Source organism: Porites lutea, chromosome 1 (assembly GCF_958299795.1).
Source record: "Porites lutea chromosome 1, jaPorLute2.1, whole genome shotgun sequence".
NCBI classification, from domain to species: Eukaryota; Metazoa; Cnidaria; class Anthozoa; order Scleractinia; family Poritidae; genus Porites; species Porites lutea.
Window position 1 is genome coordinate 37,727,407 of NC_133201.1, and position 16,512 is coordinate 37,743,918.

The following is a 16,512-nucleotide window of genomic DNA, read 5'->3' on the forward strand; positions in this document are numbered from 1 at the left end:
ATAATGTAAAAAAAAAACGGACATCATATTGTTTGTCTGCCTTTTATTCTGCAGAGTTACCAGGACTAATCCAGATAGGATCAAATAAAACTGTACTTATTGTAGGCTTCCTTCAAACCAGTTGTGTTAAATTAGAAGGCTCTGTAGATAGAGATTTGATGGTAATTGTTATCTTTTTGTCACCTGAAATTGCTCAGGGTGTAAAAACCATTTGCCAAAATTATAAAGCTCTGTCTTAAAGGATTCTGAGATCGTGCCCCAGTATTTTAGCAATTACACCATTTGTTCCTAAGCCTAATGTTTTACTTATACAGTATATTATTTTTGTTACCATTAATAATTTGTACTATTAATGACCTCAGTTTCTTAGAAGCTATACAGTTTGTCATTTTTCTTTTCCTATGCCCTTGGCTGAGTGATACTACTGTTAACTAACTCGATTCTTTGCGGTTAGGAATCTGGGCGGCGTTTGGTTGCCAATAAACTTCAACAGCAGCGCAGCAATCTCTTCATCTTCTCTCTGAATCGTTGGTTGATTAGCGCGTATACAAATGGATTGACTGCGCAGTTGAACATGATGATGGTGTGAACAATAGGAAATATGACGGGACTGAACTTAAAGTTGGTTGTTTCCTCGACGGTGTGAAGTATTACATCTGGGAGCCAAGTGATACCAAATATGGCACTAACTGTTACAATCATTAAGGTCACTCGCTTTCGTACCCTCAGCACACCCTGCGTTAAAGAAAAAAAACAAAAAAAACACACAAAAAAAAAAAACAGAAATCAAATTTACAGGTTAAATTAAAATTTGCTGTAGCAGAAAAGTGCCTGTTAATATGATAATATGAGATGATTTAGCTCTTGTTAGCCGGGCTGGCTCGGCTCATGCCTTGTTTTCTCTTCAAGTTTTCGTTGTGTTTATATGAGGAGGCTTTGTCTAGATCTCTGCTAGAGCAACTGGGATCTTGGTTAGCTGCCTTCTCATAATAAGCAAAATGAGGAAACAAGACAATTGAGCCGAGCTGTAGCCCCGTAAATCAGGCCATCCCAGCTAACCGGGCTGTCTCACCTCTTATAAACAGGCTTCCAGTAAAAAAAGAAGCAAGATTTACTTTCGCGACGGTGCCGTAGGTTTTCGCGGTTTGCTTTCCACCTCTCGCTTTGTATATTCGCGTCTGTTATCGTCGAGTAATTTTAAAAGTTCACTTTTGTCACAAATCGTGTCGTCGATGTATCAACCATTCCCTGACATGGTTTGGTTTACAGTTCGATTATTAAAACATGTGTTAGTAACGAGGTAAACTGGTTATAAAATGACTTTATTAAAACCGCCGAAACACCTGGGAAACAGTATCAAACAATTCGTGCCAAATAGTTACAAGTAAACAATAGGAAGCAATGACATTTTAAGCGTAATAGTGCGTAGTATTCTGCTACGATCTATTAAATGGATAAGTGTCTAAAATCACTCTGGCTATAAAGACAGAAATAAAGTCAGATGAAAGAAGGCGATTAGAATGTTATCTAATGTTGAGTACTAAACCTTATCAGAAGAGCTTAGACCTACGAGTAATTCTACGTTTTAACGTTTTGATGTGATAAAGAAAATACCATTTGTCGATGCGTGCGTTCAACGTTGTTACCCTTGGCCCACAAAGTGTACATGGCTCTGGAATATAACCCAATCATCACCGCAATGGAGATAACAACCATCGCAAACCATGAGAACATAGAACCGTCGCGTATCCACGTATTGTAGGAAAGCGGCGTCTTGGTGCAGAATTTTGAATCAAACTTCCTGAATTTCTTGTCCAATGCCATGTTTATTACTCCCGGAATTTTAGAAAGGAAAGAAAAGGTCCAAAAACTAGGTATTATGATCTGGTAATAAAACGTTAAAAACAACATTAGGAGAGAGAAGTTAATGTATCATCCATGTACCTAACAGTTGTTGTTCAAAAGGCTACAAGTTCGTTGAACTAGGAAATAGCACGATTAAAACTGCTTTTCTCTCTCACGGTGGAAAAATCCTTAATTCATGCAAGAAATTCTGAGTGTGTGAGTTAAATATTTGGGTGAGGTGTCTTAAATGAAAGCTATTGAGCAGTTCTATACTATGGTACTACTCATTCATAGATACTGTACAGTAATTTACTTCAGTGCATTTTGTTGCATCCAGTTGGGGATTCCTCAATGGCTAGCCTCTTCCTACATGTTTTGAAATTATGAAAAGCTATAGTCCTAAAAGTGGGATATCTATCTATTGAATTTGTTGTGTTAGTCTATATTTATTGACCTATTTTTTGTAGTCTTTGTTATGAGTTTACCAGAGCAGTGGCTTATTGTTAGGTCAGTATGAGATTGCGACATACCTTCAGTCTGCGCATGGTAAAATTTGCTTTGCTGCCATGGGGGTATACAATGCTTAAATATCGCTCTGCGGCAATAGAAACCAGAGTCAAGACTGAAGTAGTAGCACCGACCCATGCAAAGGTTCCCTTTGTAAGTACTAAGCACAACACCTTGCCAGTTACTCCCCCTGGGTGACTGTGTCCCCAAGCCATGCGCGGTAGAGGGATTGTTGTATAAATGATATCCGCCACTGCGAGGTTTACTAGTAGGTAATTTATGGGATTTCTGTGAAATTACATGATAACGTTACTTAACGCATTGTTATGTAGCCGACTTTGTCACATTTTAAGGATTAGCCCTCATACAAAATGGCAGGAAGAACTTGGAAAGCGAGGACACAGGTCTTTTAAATCGTGATGTTATCAAACTTTGAATAGAGCGTTATTATAATTAACGGCCTGTTTACTTGGAGGTGGTGGACCCGAGGTAGCTGAGGTAACTCGCTTAGGTGGGGTAACCCTCTTGTCCATATAATCTCTCATTTTAATTTGATCACGTTTACCTGATAGGTGGGGTGACCTGCCAAGGCGGGTAGCCCGGTCTACCAGACCGGGTTACCCTCTCAGCCGGGGTCAAATTTTGCCATGTAAACGTTTCAAGGTGGGTAACCCACCTGGCCCGGGTCGGATTCTTAATACATCAAATTTGCGCAAAATTCACTTTGGCGGTGGCTTTGCTTCATTATCAAAGTTAATAATGGTAAGCCATTGCACTGAAGGTTGCAGCAAGAGCAACAAGCGAGTGTAGAAGTGCATTACTCTCTAAAACTCGTAGTTTGCCAGCATTTTTCTTGTTTACGTGCTTAGCGACCATTCAATAATCTTGAGAAAGTGCACCCCGGGATGGCGGGGTTGTAAGATTGCATGTAAAGAAGGATTATTTTTTTACCCCACCTAAGCAGGTTACCTCACCTATCTAGGGCCCCACACCTCCATGTAAACAGGCCCTAAGTTTCGCGCCTTATGTAAATCATCAGTTGGACTCATAACGGACAGGTACGATAAATTCCGCTAGACAAATCGAATGGTAAAAACATATACGGCATCAAGTGGCTAATGGCAGTAAGTAATGTCTCTGAAAAGTTATCTAAAAGGCAACCATGTACTTACCTCATGTCACGATTCTTCTTAATAACGACACAAACAAAAGAGTTTCCAATGATACTTGTGATGATAAGCACTGCTGTTACTATTGTCACAGCGATTTCAGCTGATTCGGACATGACTATGTCAGTGTTGGTCACGATAACTGAAAGTATTACTGATATAAAAAAAATGAATACATATTTGGCTATAGATCTACTCAGACCCTTTACATCAAAAGAAAGACCATTGGCAGGCCCGCTCGCCCTCACCTAGAGTCTTTACGTCGATCCCGTGACTATAAAGGGACTTATGAACGGAAAAAGGCCCTTCATGCTCCATATACAATACAAGGGGCTCCGCATCAAGACAAAGATTACAAAGAAGAAGCAAAATTATAGAATGTGTTTCTTTTCAATTTTTTCCTCTGCTTTTATCAGATGGTTTTCCTTTTCCTCCGACAACGTTTTTTGAAATAGCTGTATGCTTAAGGGATACTTATTAAAAAGCAAGCTAACAACCAGGCAGACACAGGAGGCAAATGTAATTGCAGTAGGCTTCCAAAATTTTTCATCGCTAGCTATTCATGAAGAATTAACCGGAGGATTGCAGCCAATCACAAAACGGAGAAATACTTTGCATGAATAATAACGCAAATTAATACCCAGAGCAAAATAAAAACGAACGATCGTCAATTATTAATGTCCAGTGGGTCATTTTCTAAACAGTACAGGTGTAGGAAAAAAATCTAAACGTTATCACAAGTGAAGACTTCTCGTTTAGTGTTTAAGTCAAAACTCTCCTTCTGCAATAAAAGGGATACTTTTCGATCAGCATATTTTTGCTTAATGGAAGAGAAAACCTAGCTACACGAGCGTGATAAAACAGAAGCTGCAGTAATTAGTATCGCGAGCGATAATTTGAAGCAAGTCGTAATATCTCACCGTATATCATATATCATATTTATATGTATATAGTTTACTGCATATGAGTTTATCTTATCTTATGACAAGAAAACTTTACAGCCATGGTGGCTAATCAAAAATTCTACCCATAAAAGTATGCTGGTAAATTTTTGGTTTCTCGAGTGGTCAGAAACACGTAACTCGCAATTCCAGTTCGAATGTACGGATACAGTCTAAACGTGCACCTTACGTTTGTATACATACACTATTTGCATTTAACTTCCAGATTTTAGGCTCTTTTGAGATTTTTTAATGATAGAAATGTCTGTTTCCTGCGTCTTAAACTATCACGTCAAATGGATACAGCTCTTAGCACTGCCAACAAGAGCGATAGTCAATAGAACGCTTTATCATTTTTTCAATAACTGAGGAAATTCTTCAATGTAGGTTACCGCACGACACATACTAACGAACCTTTTTGTACGAGCTTACCATTAAAAGTTTTAAGATCTGCCAAATTATCGAAGATAATATACAGAAAACTTTTATTTAATGTTGCCCTTTGGAAACTTTTTTTTAAACACACATAAAATTTCTTAAACGTTTGAGTTAAAAATTATCATATCAACCACCGCTTTTGTTCGAAACTGTGTAACAAGTAAGCGTAACTATATTGTTCGCAATTAACATTTAAGGAAAAAAAGAAATATACTGAAATACCTGAATTGAAAATATGGTCCTTTTCTCGCCTTGTTTCACGGTTTAATGTTTAATTAACATAGTGAAGGTTTTGCAAACATGAACACAAATAGTAATAATGTTGGAGTGTGACTCCTTTCATCAAAGTTTTAAACCGAACGCAAATTAAACTAAATCTTCCGTATATGGTAAATGACCTCACTGTATTTACAGAAAAAAGGATGCTGTAGTTATTACTACCACGCACACAAGGCAGTTTGAACTCATAAATGGCTATCCCTTATATGTAACTTTTAATGGTATCTTAATGGTATATTTTGGTTTCGCCCAACTTTTCTGACTTTTCCCACTCTGAGCAATTTCTAGTTTTCTATCAATTCTGATATAACAGAGCAACTTTTGGCGCTTAACTTGGCCTTTCTTCCATATTTCACAATGTTTTGGTAGACAATTATTTTATGACTTTCCTATGAAAAAGAAGCCAGATCCCGGCTCACTCTTGTCGCAGATAATGGGCACAAGATGCATGCAGCCGGGCTGCTAGGTCAACTTTTTTTTAAAGAAAATTAAAAGAGGTTGACGTAAATGGTTCGAAGTCTTGACAACAGCAGCAACAATTTTATTGGCTCATACTAGAATTTTTACAAGATTAATATTAATATCGATTGTGGTCCGATTCCCTTTAGGGGCCGATCCTACATTGAAAAAATATCTCTCATGGCGTATGCTGGAGAAAACGTAAACCGTTATATGTCAGGGAAAAATATTCTATCAGGGTTTGCGCAAAAAATTTTTTTACTCAAACTAAATCACCCATACCCCCTCTCCCTTAAAAGTCAAACGGTTGACCCCTTAGAGGTCTGTCATAGGTCATAGGTCGGATTATGACAGACTGCGCACTAATCGCAATGGCCCTTAGGATTTTAATAAACCTCCCCACAATCCATAACATTTCTTGAAGCAATTAAGACAAATAACGCTTTTCGTTTATATCTTAAACTAGACTATCAGCTCTAGTCCTACAGGTACGTGTTTTTTTTTTTTTTTTAATGGTGCGTAAGCAAGGCTTAGGTTTTCTTGCAGCCGTCGACTGGACCATTTAAGGCAAAGATTCCTCATCGAACCCTTTCCTTGTTAAAAAAAAAGACACTACATGAGCTGAAACGAAAAGCCGTGTTGTCAGATTTCCACTTTAAAGAGGTTAAATGAGCAAAAATTATGGGTTAAAAAAGTTGCCCCAAGGCATTTATCACACTATACTGGATAGCTTTTGATGCTTAAAGAACATCTATCCGATATGTGACTCTCCACTTTCGAGATCGGCGCGGCGCAGCGCTCCTTTACAGCTGAAATCACGCCGTAATCACCATTCTTGTGTGTGAACAGAAACCCTATCCTACATGTACATGGTTTTCGTGCCGGCAAGAGCTCAGTATCCGGTACAGTTTGAACATAGCCAAAGTTGTGTGTTTGTCTCGTTACTCGTTTTAGACCATGATTGTTGGTAGTTGTTTGGGTTAAACGTAGATTTAGATTCAGAGAAATGTTCGCTTGGCTTTAGGTGTCGGCCAGAATTTTAACGTACCGCGCCAAACGCAATAGCCCTTGTAATTTTTATTAAAACACCCACAACTCCTAAATATTTTTGAGAGGTGAAGCGAGCGTGCTCTTGTTTCCAAGATTGCCTCTGATCGACTATCAGGAGAAAAGTCATTTTCACACGAGGATGAGCAAACTCTTGCCCAGACTTTAATGATCAGGTACTTTACGTGCAAGAGTAGAGGATTGTAGGCAGCAAAACATCTTTTTTTCTTAGACAGGTATCTGGGAGTGAGGTAGTAATCTATAGCCAAAAAAATAGAAAAATAATTTGAATGATGATCCAAGTTCTTGTTCTTTTGGGTTTAGCAAAATAAGTCCATCGACTGTACTAAGCAATGATAAAAAAGGGAAAGAATGAATTAGGTACAAGCAGTTCTCTTAAGTATATGATTTATTTTCATATACATTTGTCACAAAACAATCTATGACGTAATATGTCATGTAAAGTACCCAAAGCCTAGACTAAACTTTTCTCAATCAAGTCCTCTTGAATTTTAAACAAAAAAGGCTTTGATTCAAAAAGGCGTCCAAACAGTAGTACAAAGGTATAAGTCCTTATTTCACGAAGCATCTAACGCAATTCTCAGAAGAGACTTGAACACAACGAAAACTCGGAGTCATGTTGGAATTTTAATATATCGAACGTGAGCTATTAACTCTGCTTATCATTGCACTATTTTCATAATTACTTGTTAACATGATTTCCGTTAAAAGATTAATAAATAACAAACAGTAACAGTTTCCTTAAGGCTGCAGATTGAATTTTTCCCGAAGACGTTAAAATATCATTACGTCGAGAAGCCATCATTTAGAACCTATCATGGCATTCTGCGAGGGAAATTCCAGACAAAACTGCTTGCCGTGGCTTGTGATTAAAAAACACACAAAACATGTGGGAATTTTCGCTGATCCAGTTCATGATGTCGGAAGGTTCGATTGTTCTGTGTTGTTGGGCGGAAGAGACATACTTTTGACCTGTAGTTCGCTGTCAGGATGGACCTTCGCTGAAATGCAGCAGAACATTCCTTTCATCTTGTCTCTGAAACGCTGGTTTATCAGAGCGTAAGCAAACGGATTGATGGCGGAATTGACCATAATCATCACATGAGAAATGGGAATTGCAGTTGGGCTGAGCTTGTACGAGCCAATGTCATCCATGACATGGAGTATGGAATGTGTACCCCAGGAAACACCAAATATAGCACTTATGATTACCACTGTCAAAGTGACTCGCTTGCGAACCTTCAACACACCCTGTACACGGGAGATAACTACACTGTTAAGTTTATACGGAAAGCAGACTTGAAAACTGTTCGTACGTGAGACATAGCTAGCTAAGGCCTACAACCAAGGGAACTCGGAATTGTAGCCACATTTCAACTTAAATTAAGAATGAAATTTCTTTGTGATTGTTGCTGGGGCTTCATTGAAGGTGAGGAACTGTTTAGTGTTTTTGTGCCATTGACTTGTGGTTTATTGGAGGTGGGGTTGGGTGGGTTATTATTGGCTGAGGTTAAATACCGTATAGACGTAAAATAATCTGACTCGTAATAACGAGACCTACATTTTGTAGCAAAATAGGCTCTTTAACGAAGTCGATCACATGCTTGGATACAACATAGCAACGGCTTGCTGAATGGTAAGCCATCCGGCAAGCGTTCATTCCGATCTCAAAGCCGTTTGAGTGCGATTGAACGAAGCCTTCCTAAGTTAATTCAGACGGCTCAGTCTCCTAGTCCAGTCATTTCGATTGATCTTAAACAGAATAATTTAATTAGGATCGCTCTGAACGTTTCGTGATCGAGCTGAACCCCCTCCCCCCCTCGATGAGCTTACCGCCCTGGGAGTGTTCCTTAGGGGTATCCAAGCACGTGACCAAATTCTATCATAATGTCGCGTGGCACAATTAAATTTGCAGGCATCTATATTTATCCATACCTGTTGATGGTGTGTTATTTCGTCATGATCAGTACGTCTGAACCACAACGTATGGACGACTCTCGAGTACAAGCCAGCCAGAATGATACATGAAACAAACACAAAGCTATGCCACATCAAACTAAAGGAGTTCACAAACTCTTCAGACCACACATAAACGCACGAGTTGTCAACCACTTTTTTCCCGTACTCCCGAAGTTGAAGAATCACGGCCAGGATCCAAGAGCCAGCGATGACCATCTTTAAACATATTGTAAAAATTGTAAAATTTGAAAGTTAAGACAATTTTGTTAAATGCTGTACTATAAGTTTTTTAATAGTCACCTTAACAGATACGCCGCGGAATTAAATAGGGGTAACAGAGACCGGGGGGTACTTAACAAATTTTTATGCGGGAAGGCTCCGCCCCGAGGTCCAACCCCTAACGTTTTTGTATATTATTTTTTTACAAAAAAGGTATTCCTTTCGTATACGTTCTATTGACAAATGGTACCCATTTCACATACCTTGTTTAGAACTTTGCATGTCATTTAACTGCTGTAAATGCACAGAATCAGGAATCAGTCGCAAAAATAGAACATTTTCTCGACTTTATAAAGCCTCAAAATTCATCTGTTAGCACTTTTAGGCCCTTTCACAGACCCTAATGACAGATTTCCCTAATCTTTCGTATACTTCAACGAGTAAAATCACTATCCTTTCGTATACCTGAGGCCTGAAAAAGGTACCCCTTTCGGGTGTAGCCTTCCCGTATAGGCCATCATGTAGGGAGTACCCCTGGGTAACAGAGCGAACCTGTCACAGAGAACTGTCATGCTTGGAAGACCTTTAAGGCAGCCAGCAAGTACTATCAGTAACTGACCGTTAGAAACTAGTAAAATGACTACTAAGATCAGTCAAACTAGAAAACAAACTGTAAAGTCAGTTGGCAAGTATGCCACAAAATTAATGAAAAAAAATACTTGGAATTTAAAAGTACAGTGGTAAAAATAGACCTTATTCACGATACCCGCCATCTTTGCACGCGCTCTAGGATCGATGGGATAAAAGCTATTTCACGTAGTATTTCAGGGGTGCAAACAAGTGATAACGAGTAATCGCGGTCGAGTTTGTTTATTCTATTGAAAAGAGATGACGATTTCATAGTCATGCAAAATGTACATATCGAGTTTTGGCAAGACGTTATGTCATTACTGTTTGCCATAAGGACATGTACGGTCGCTACTGCAAAAAAATACTTAACAATGATCATTTCCACCCATATTTTGACATTATCGTCTTCCTGTTGTCTAGGATAAACTATCCCAACCGCGATTTCTTCCACTGGCAATTTTTTTCACTTGTTTTCCCCCTGAGAAACCAAGTGACATCGTTTTTATCCTATCAGTCCTTAAGCGCTTGCAAAACTGGCGTTTATCACGAATAAGATCTATTAAAGGACAATTCGAAGGGAAACTTATGAAGCTGTCAATACTGATTGAAAGGATTTAACGTTGAGGGCTCTTAACGTCAACAAAAACAACAACAATTTATAGACAGTCTTATATACATTGACTTGATATCTGGTTATTATAAACATATGTCAGAGCATGATAACTAGACTCTCAAAAACGTCCTTCGTTTGATTTAATATGGCGCGGGACGAGGGACTTCGTCGCTTGTTCGCCGCTTCGCAGCTTATTAAAGCTCGCCCCGCTCGCTAAGAAACTAGTGGGGTCGACTTGTAACAAGTCTAGATGATGACTCGTGGTGTCAAACGTGTGTTAAGATTGTTTTCGGTCAGTGCCCTCCCTCCAAGCGGTGATCTGAGGATCTACTCTTTTTCCCTCTCTTGTTGCTCTTTACAAATAACATTTTCAAAATTCCTTTTCGTCCAAGGGTAGTAAACGAATAATCTCTATGTGAGTGTGAAACTTCGAATAATTTTACTGATTTGTGTGTTTATTTACTCATCTACTTATTTATTTATTCATTTTTTATTTACTTTGTCAACGACTGCAGCTAACACGTACCTTCAGTTTGCGCATGGTTAGTTTTCCCTTGTTGCCATGGGGATATATAACAGCATAATAACGTTCGATGGCAATGGCAACGAGAGTGAAAACCGAAGCACATCCTCCAAGCCAAGTCAAGGTTGCATCCGCCAAAAGAACGCATAATATTCCGCCTGACAACCCTTCTGGAAGGGTGAAGCTGTTTTTCGGTATGATGTTCGCTATGTAAAACGCTGCGAAAATGATATCCCCCACTGCTAGGTTAAGGAGAAGATAATTTATTGGAGTCCTAGGCAAAATAAGCTTTCATTAGCTTAACTCAAAACTAACCTTTGCTAAGCCATTTAGTGGGATTTTAGGCTATTTAGGTTCTTAAATAGGTTTTTAATTTGATTTGACGGATTTTTAGAACAAAACCATGGATGCATGATATAGATGAAAGGAAGTTTCAAAGTGCTTCAAAAACTGGGACTTTGAAAATGAGAGAGACACATGGATCTGTATTCTTAATAGTTGCATTGTGTAATCCAGTATTCCCCCACACTCTTTTTTTTCTATAAGAACATGTTTTATAAGAATATCGAGGCTGACATTTGAGAAATTTTAAGAATATTTTAAGAATAAACCTGACGCTGAGAGTTTGAAAAGGACTCAAATTTGAACGTTGGAAATCCGTCAGTACAGCAGAATTATATGTTTTGACTTAAACGTATAAAATTATTCCTTTTGCTAAACGGCGCTGGAGACAGATCTAGACACAGAATACTGGCAATTGAAACCCCAATACAAATCTTAAGTGGAAATGCTATAAGCTATAATTTATTATTAAGAATAATTTTAGAATATTTTCAGCCTAAACTCGACAGAAAAAATAAGAATATCCAGCCTGGGACAGAAAACAATATCATTCTTATTAAACAAAAAGAGTGTATTCCAGAAAGGTAAACCAGGAGCTGTTTATAATCATCAGAAAAATACTAAAACCCGGGCTCCCCGGGACTAAAACTCGGTATTGTGTAGCTTTGTGTTAATGTGTCAGTGTTTGTAGACTACTTGGAAAGGGTAGTAGTTTTGTAGGGGTTACCTCATATCTCGATTCTTCAATAAAACAACACAAACAAGGAAGTTTCCAGCGATACTTATAAAGATGAATATGGCTGTTGACGCTGTTATAGCAACATCAGCTACATCAGACATGACGGACAGATTTGATGTTATTCCGACAAAACCTAAATGGAAACAAATAAAAGGTTTATAAGATTAAATGATCAATCTTTTAACTGTATTCTATTTTGAGGTTGTTTTCTCGTCCTCCTATCTCTACTGAGTCTGGTTACAGCTACTTATTCCTCCGATTCCTCTCTTCCATAATTCTTGCAAGTAATCCTTCTGTCAGCAGATATTTATCGGAGCTATCTACTTAACACCGTTTTGAAGTCACGTGTTCGGCGTGTATGGCTTAATAGGCCATAGTAATAGGTGAGTTCTACATTTTTTTTGGTCTCAGCAGACCTGAAATTATAGTTGCAGTCGAACATTTACCAACGGCACTAAACCTCTCTACAACGGCAACGGCCACTAAGAGCGTGTGCCCAACTGCTAAAAAATCCTCTCTACAACGGCCAGTTTTTTTCAGCGACTGATAGAAAAGTCAAGACTGGTTATGAAATTTCATCGGTATGGCGCGTTGATGACTAATTCCGGCAATGGTATAATTTAAAAGTGTTTCATTTACACTGCTGCTTGTCTACATGGCTAATGTTTCGAACCTTGCTCGCTTTGTCACGCTAACATTTTGATCAAAACATTATTCAAGTTTTTTTTATGTATTTTATCTCTATATAATTACTATATAAGCTTGGATTACCATTAGGAGATACAGTAAGGACAAACTTAGCACAGTAAACATGTACTATCTTCCCATAACGGCCACCTCTACACAACGGCCACTTTCTTTGTCCCCAAGGTGGATTACCGTTGTGGAAAGGTTCAACTGTATTATTATCAGTTACATCTTCTCATACGTTGGAACTCTAACAGAAAGACATGGGATTATTCTATCAGAGGGAAAACAAAGCAGAATCACTGGAGTTTAACATGGAATAATTCGTTGAATTTTTTTCAAGTTGCTTTCCATTTCGGTCTATCATGTCCATCGAAAGCTGAAGAGGCCCACAGTTGAGTAGTTGTATATGAAACTGTACCACTATTTCAGGATTTTCTGGGATTCCAATGTGTTTTTGAGGTTTTTATGTAATACCCAAAAATCCTGACATACTTCCCTTAACGTCCGAGTGGTCAAAACACGACAAAGAACCGATGAATTAATGGATGTAAAGTTACAACAAACGTTCCAGGCAGACCTACCAGAAAAACAGGTGCCAAAAGCCTAGTGAAAAAGCTTCCAGAGCTTATTTTGTGCTAAAACCGGGCCGAAGTACCGCTGAAACGTTTGCACGGTAATAACTAACAAGGGCGTGTGCATAATATTACAAAGAATACAGAGATGTAAACGACAGCGTGAATTAGCCATGACCCACGTTATTTAATGATTCTTTGCTTGAGAGTAGGCAAAACCAGTGGGACAAAGGATCAATTAGCTTGTTCCTTTTAAAATGCTATTTTTCTCTCAAGGTCATGGATCATGGACGAGGCAGGTTGCAAATGGCCTCTCATAGTCTTTTGTTCAAGAATAAATGGCCAAGAAACCCCCCTGGACAGAATTATTTTATAATCACTAACCGTTTCGGGGGGTGAGCTTTTCTTTAACTGCAATTTCCTCAATAACAATGAATGAAATTTAACCATCTGGTTAGCAACCTCGCTTCCAGAAGCAAGGTGATCAGTGTTAGAGGTCCAACCAAAATGATTTATTTTATCAGCAAGAGAGGTTTTTTAAAACTTAATTTCTTGGATAGGTGAATTTCTAGGACCCTGACAACAATGAATGATTTTCCAGTAATCGGATACCCATGTTTTGCGCACAGGATTCTGGGATCGCCAGGGGGCAAACATTGCGAGTCGCTACAAAGAAATGTATGGCGTGGAGTTGTTTCTGCGTTAAAAGCAGTGTCTGTGGACATAGAATGCCGCATTTTGCCGTGATTTTATGAGAAACGGAGGTGACTAATGTTGGTGCGTTGAAATTTCAAGTTTCTGTGTGATTAATGCGATAAATTCTATCGATAAACACTCCCTGCGTGAGGTTGAGTGTGAAATTTATGTTCACTGAATTTACACAGACATGAAGAATTCGAAGAAAAGGTCTCGAAATATATAGTGCAAATTTAGGTATACATGTAGGGGGATTGGCTCATTTAAGCGTTTAAGTTATAATTACGTGTGGTGGTATTTACGACGAGTGTAACTACCCTCGGCCGCGATCAGCGCTGTGCGGCTCTTTGCGGGTTATTACAAAACAACGATCGTGGGTATGTACGCGGCCATAAAAATAAAAAATCCTCCTTTACTTTGGTAAACAAAGTGACATCTACAAAATATTTCATGGAAAGTACATGGTATTTAACCATTAGTAGATCAGGCAGAAATCGTACAAACGAGTACTGAGATTTCCGATACAAAAGCGGTGAGTGTGAAAATAAATACCAAGTTGATATGCGTAATTCAGAGATCCTATATCTTCCCTCAAAATGATTGGAAAAGGCATTAGAATTCATCGGTTCTCAGGATCATGACAAAACATGACGAGAAGAAATCAATATACTAATGTGCGGAAGATGTTTTTGTTTTTAAATTTAATGCATATCAAATTCGACAGTACATAAGCTTACCTTCGATCGTTGTCACAAACCGGCACAGCATTGTGATCACCGCCGAGCGGAGCGTAATTACACTCGTTGTAAATATGAGCACATGTAAGTACAACTGGAAAAGCTTAAATGAGTCCGCATTCCCCGCCCATTTATATCTAAGTTAGTACTATATATTTCGAGACCATCAGTAAATTCACAGTCGACCTTTCGCAAGAATCAGTGTTTAGAGCGGTTTTCACTTGACTGTCGTAAAACCAAAACCAAAGTAAATACACTAGCCAACCAAAGGGGGTAGTAAAACAAAAACCAAAACCAAAACCAATTACTTTCGACAGTCAAGTGAAAACCGCTCTATCGATAGATTTCATCGCATTGATCCCACAAAAACTTACAATTTCTTCGCACCAACATTAGTCACCTCCGCTGCTCATAAAATTACGGCAAAATGTTGCATTCTCTGTCCAAAGACACTGCTTTTACCAGAGAAACAGCTCCACGCCATACATTTCTTTGTAGCGACTCGCAATGTTTGCCCCCTGGCGATCCCAGAACCCTGTGCGCAAAACATGGGTATCCGATTACTGGAAAATCATTCATTAGAATTGATTTCCAGCTTACTTTTCTGTCATAACCGCTGATGACTTACGATTTAGAACCTTCCGAAGCAAATGAAGAGCTTACAGTCTGCTTCTTGCAAACAGCTAAATATATATGCTGCACTTTCTTCGGTAAAAGATTATCTTCGTCTTCCTTTAGATGCAAAGAAATCTTTAAAGCTGAGGGATAGATTAATATCATCACGTTTAAAAAACACGCTGGCACCATTGTCAGGGCCTTAACAAAATTAGAGCAATGAAAACGTAGAAAATGAATAAATGATAGTCATAATAAATAAACAATGAATAGTATCTTCAAAGCTGACAATAAGCTTTCGAGAAAAGTCGATCGTACTTGATTAAAATAATCTTAAATGGCTTTTCACTGTCTTTTTTAAATCGCGGTCGCAAACAAAAACCCGAACAACAAATCAGGCAAAATAGTAATCTGTTTTGCAGGACCTCTAGGATTATGTTTGACAGTGGGTTAGCTGTGGGTTTAAGTGGTCTGCTAATCCTGCTTTGGGGCTTTGAAAATTGGCGAACTTAGGAGATCTTAAAAGTCGTAATTACGTGTAATTGTAGGTACCCCTAGAAGCATTGATATTAAAAAGTTTAAAAAGCATGCAAGTAGTAAAGAAGATAAATTATTAAAATAAATTATTAGTTTCCCTGTGTTCCATGCGCTTTTGCAATGTGAAACAAATGACATGATAAAACACGAAACGCTTATAAAAACTACTTCAACTATTACAGAAACAGAACAGCCGAGATTAGAAACTACTAAGAAAAATTCACCGATTGATATTTAACCTATAAAAGACTACCCGAAAAAACCTGTTGATAAGCTGAATTTTTAGGTTATTTTGAAGACACATTCCAAGCAGTTCCCGAACCAAAAGCAAAGTATTACCGAGAGACAGACTTGCCCCAGACAGCTGCTTTATGTGATGACTGTGATGGAAATGAGAGACAGAAATAGAAACATACAGTGTACCACCAGTACTCCTGACAGCAGGAGCGTAGTGTATAGTTACCAGCTACCAATGGCCGGGTTCCGCGTGGGGAAATGTAATCAATAATTATTCTCGTTTACTTTTGAAGTTAGTTAATATTACATAGGATCATATTTACAACTGCATGGTAACTTTTTTAAACTCCATAGTGAACATAATAATTTTATTTTGCCGCTCAAAATAAAGCGAAACCCTACTCCACTGCATGTTCGAGTGATTTTAAATCTAGACGAAGCACTTGAAATGAAAGGTGAACAAGGCATCACGGAAATAACATGATCTGCATGAGGCGAAGATTCGACCATTCCACCATCCTTCGCGGGCTGGGCACGTCTAAGTAAATATTGCATTTTCTTATTGCACGTCATTGGAGGACGATGATTCGCAAGATAATTAGCGTAAATATTGATGTAATTATCAGACAGTCCAACAATGTCGTAAATATATGACAAAGAGAACAAGCCCAAAAAAGAAATCTAAAAGGGAATTAAA

General features: G+C 38.4%; 1 protein-coding gene across 1 annotated transcript; it reads right to left on the minus strand.

Annotated features, from left to right (window-relative positions):
* Positions 1-7,240: 7,240 nt before the first annotated feature.
* Positions 7,241-11,854, minus strand: LOC140938198 (galanin receptor 2a-like). The gene is made up of 4 exons (XM_073387719.1): positions 11,720-11,854; positions 10,654-10,924; positions 8,642-8,881; positions 7,241-7,957 (listed from the first exon to the last, which is right to left on the minus strand). Exons 1-4 carry the CDS (start codon positions 11,830-11,832, stop codon positions 7,619-7,621), a joined length of 963 nt encoding a protein of 320 aa, XP_073243820.1. The 5' UTR covers positions 11,833-11,854; the 3' UTR covers positions 7,241-7,618.
* Between the last annotated feature and the right edge of the window lie 4,658 nt (positions 11,855-16,512).

Coding starts and splice junctions, on each gene's coding strand:
- LOC140938198 (XM_073387719.1), bottom strand. CDS start 11,832: ATGTCTGATGTAGCTGATGTTGCTATAACAGCGTCAACAGCCATATTC. Junction 8,882..10,653: donor TAACCATGCGCAAACTGAAG/GTACGTGTTAGC, acceptor ATATGTTTAAAG/ATGGTCATCGCTGGCTCTTG. Junction 7,958..8,641: donor AAATAACACACCATCAACAG/GTATGGATAAAT, acceptor TCCCGTGTACAG/GGTGTGTTGAAGGTTCGCAA.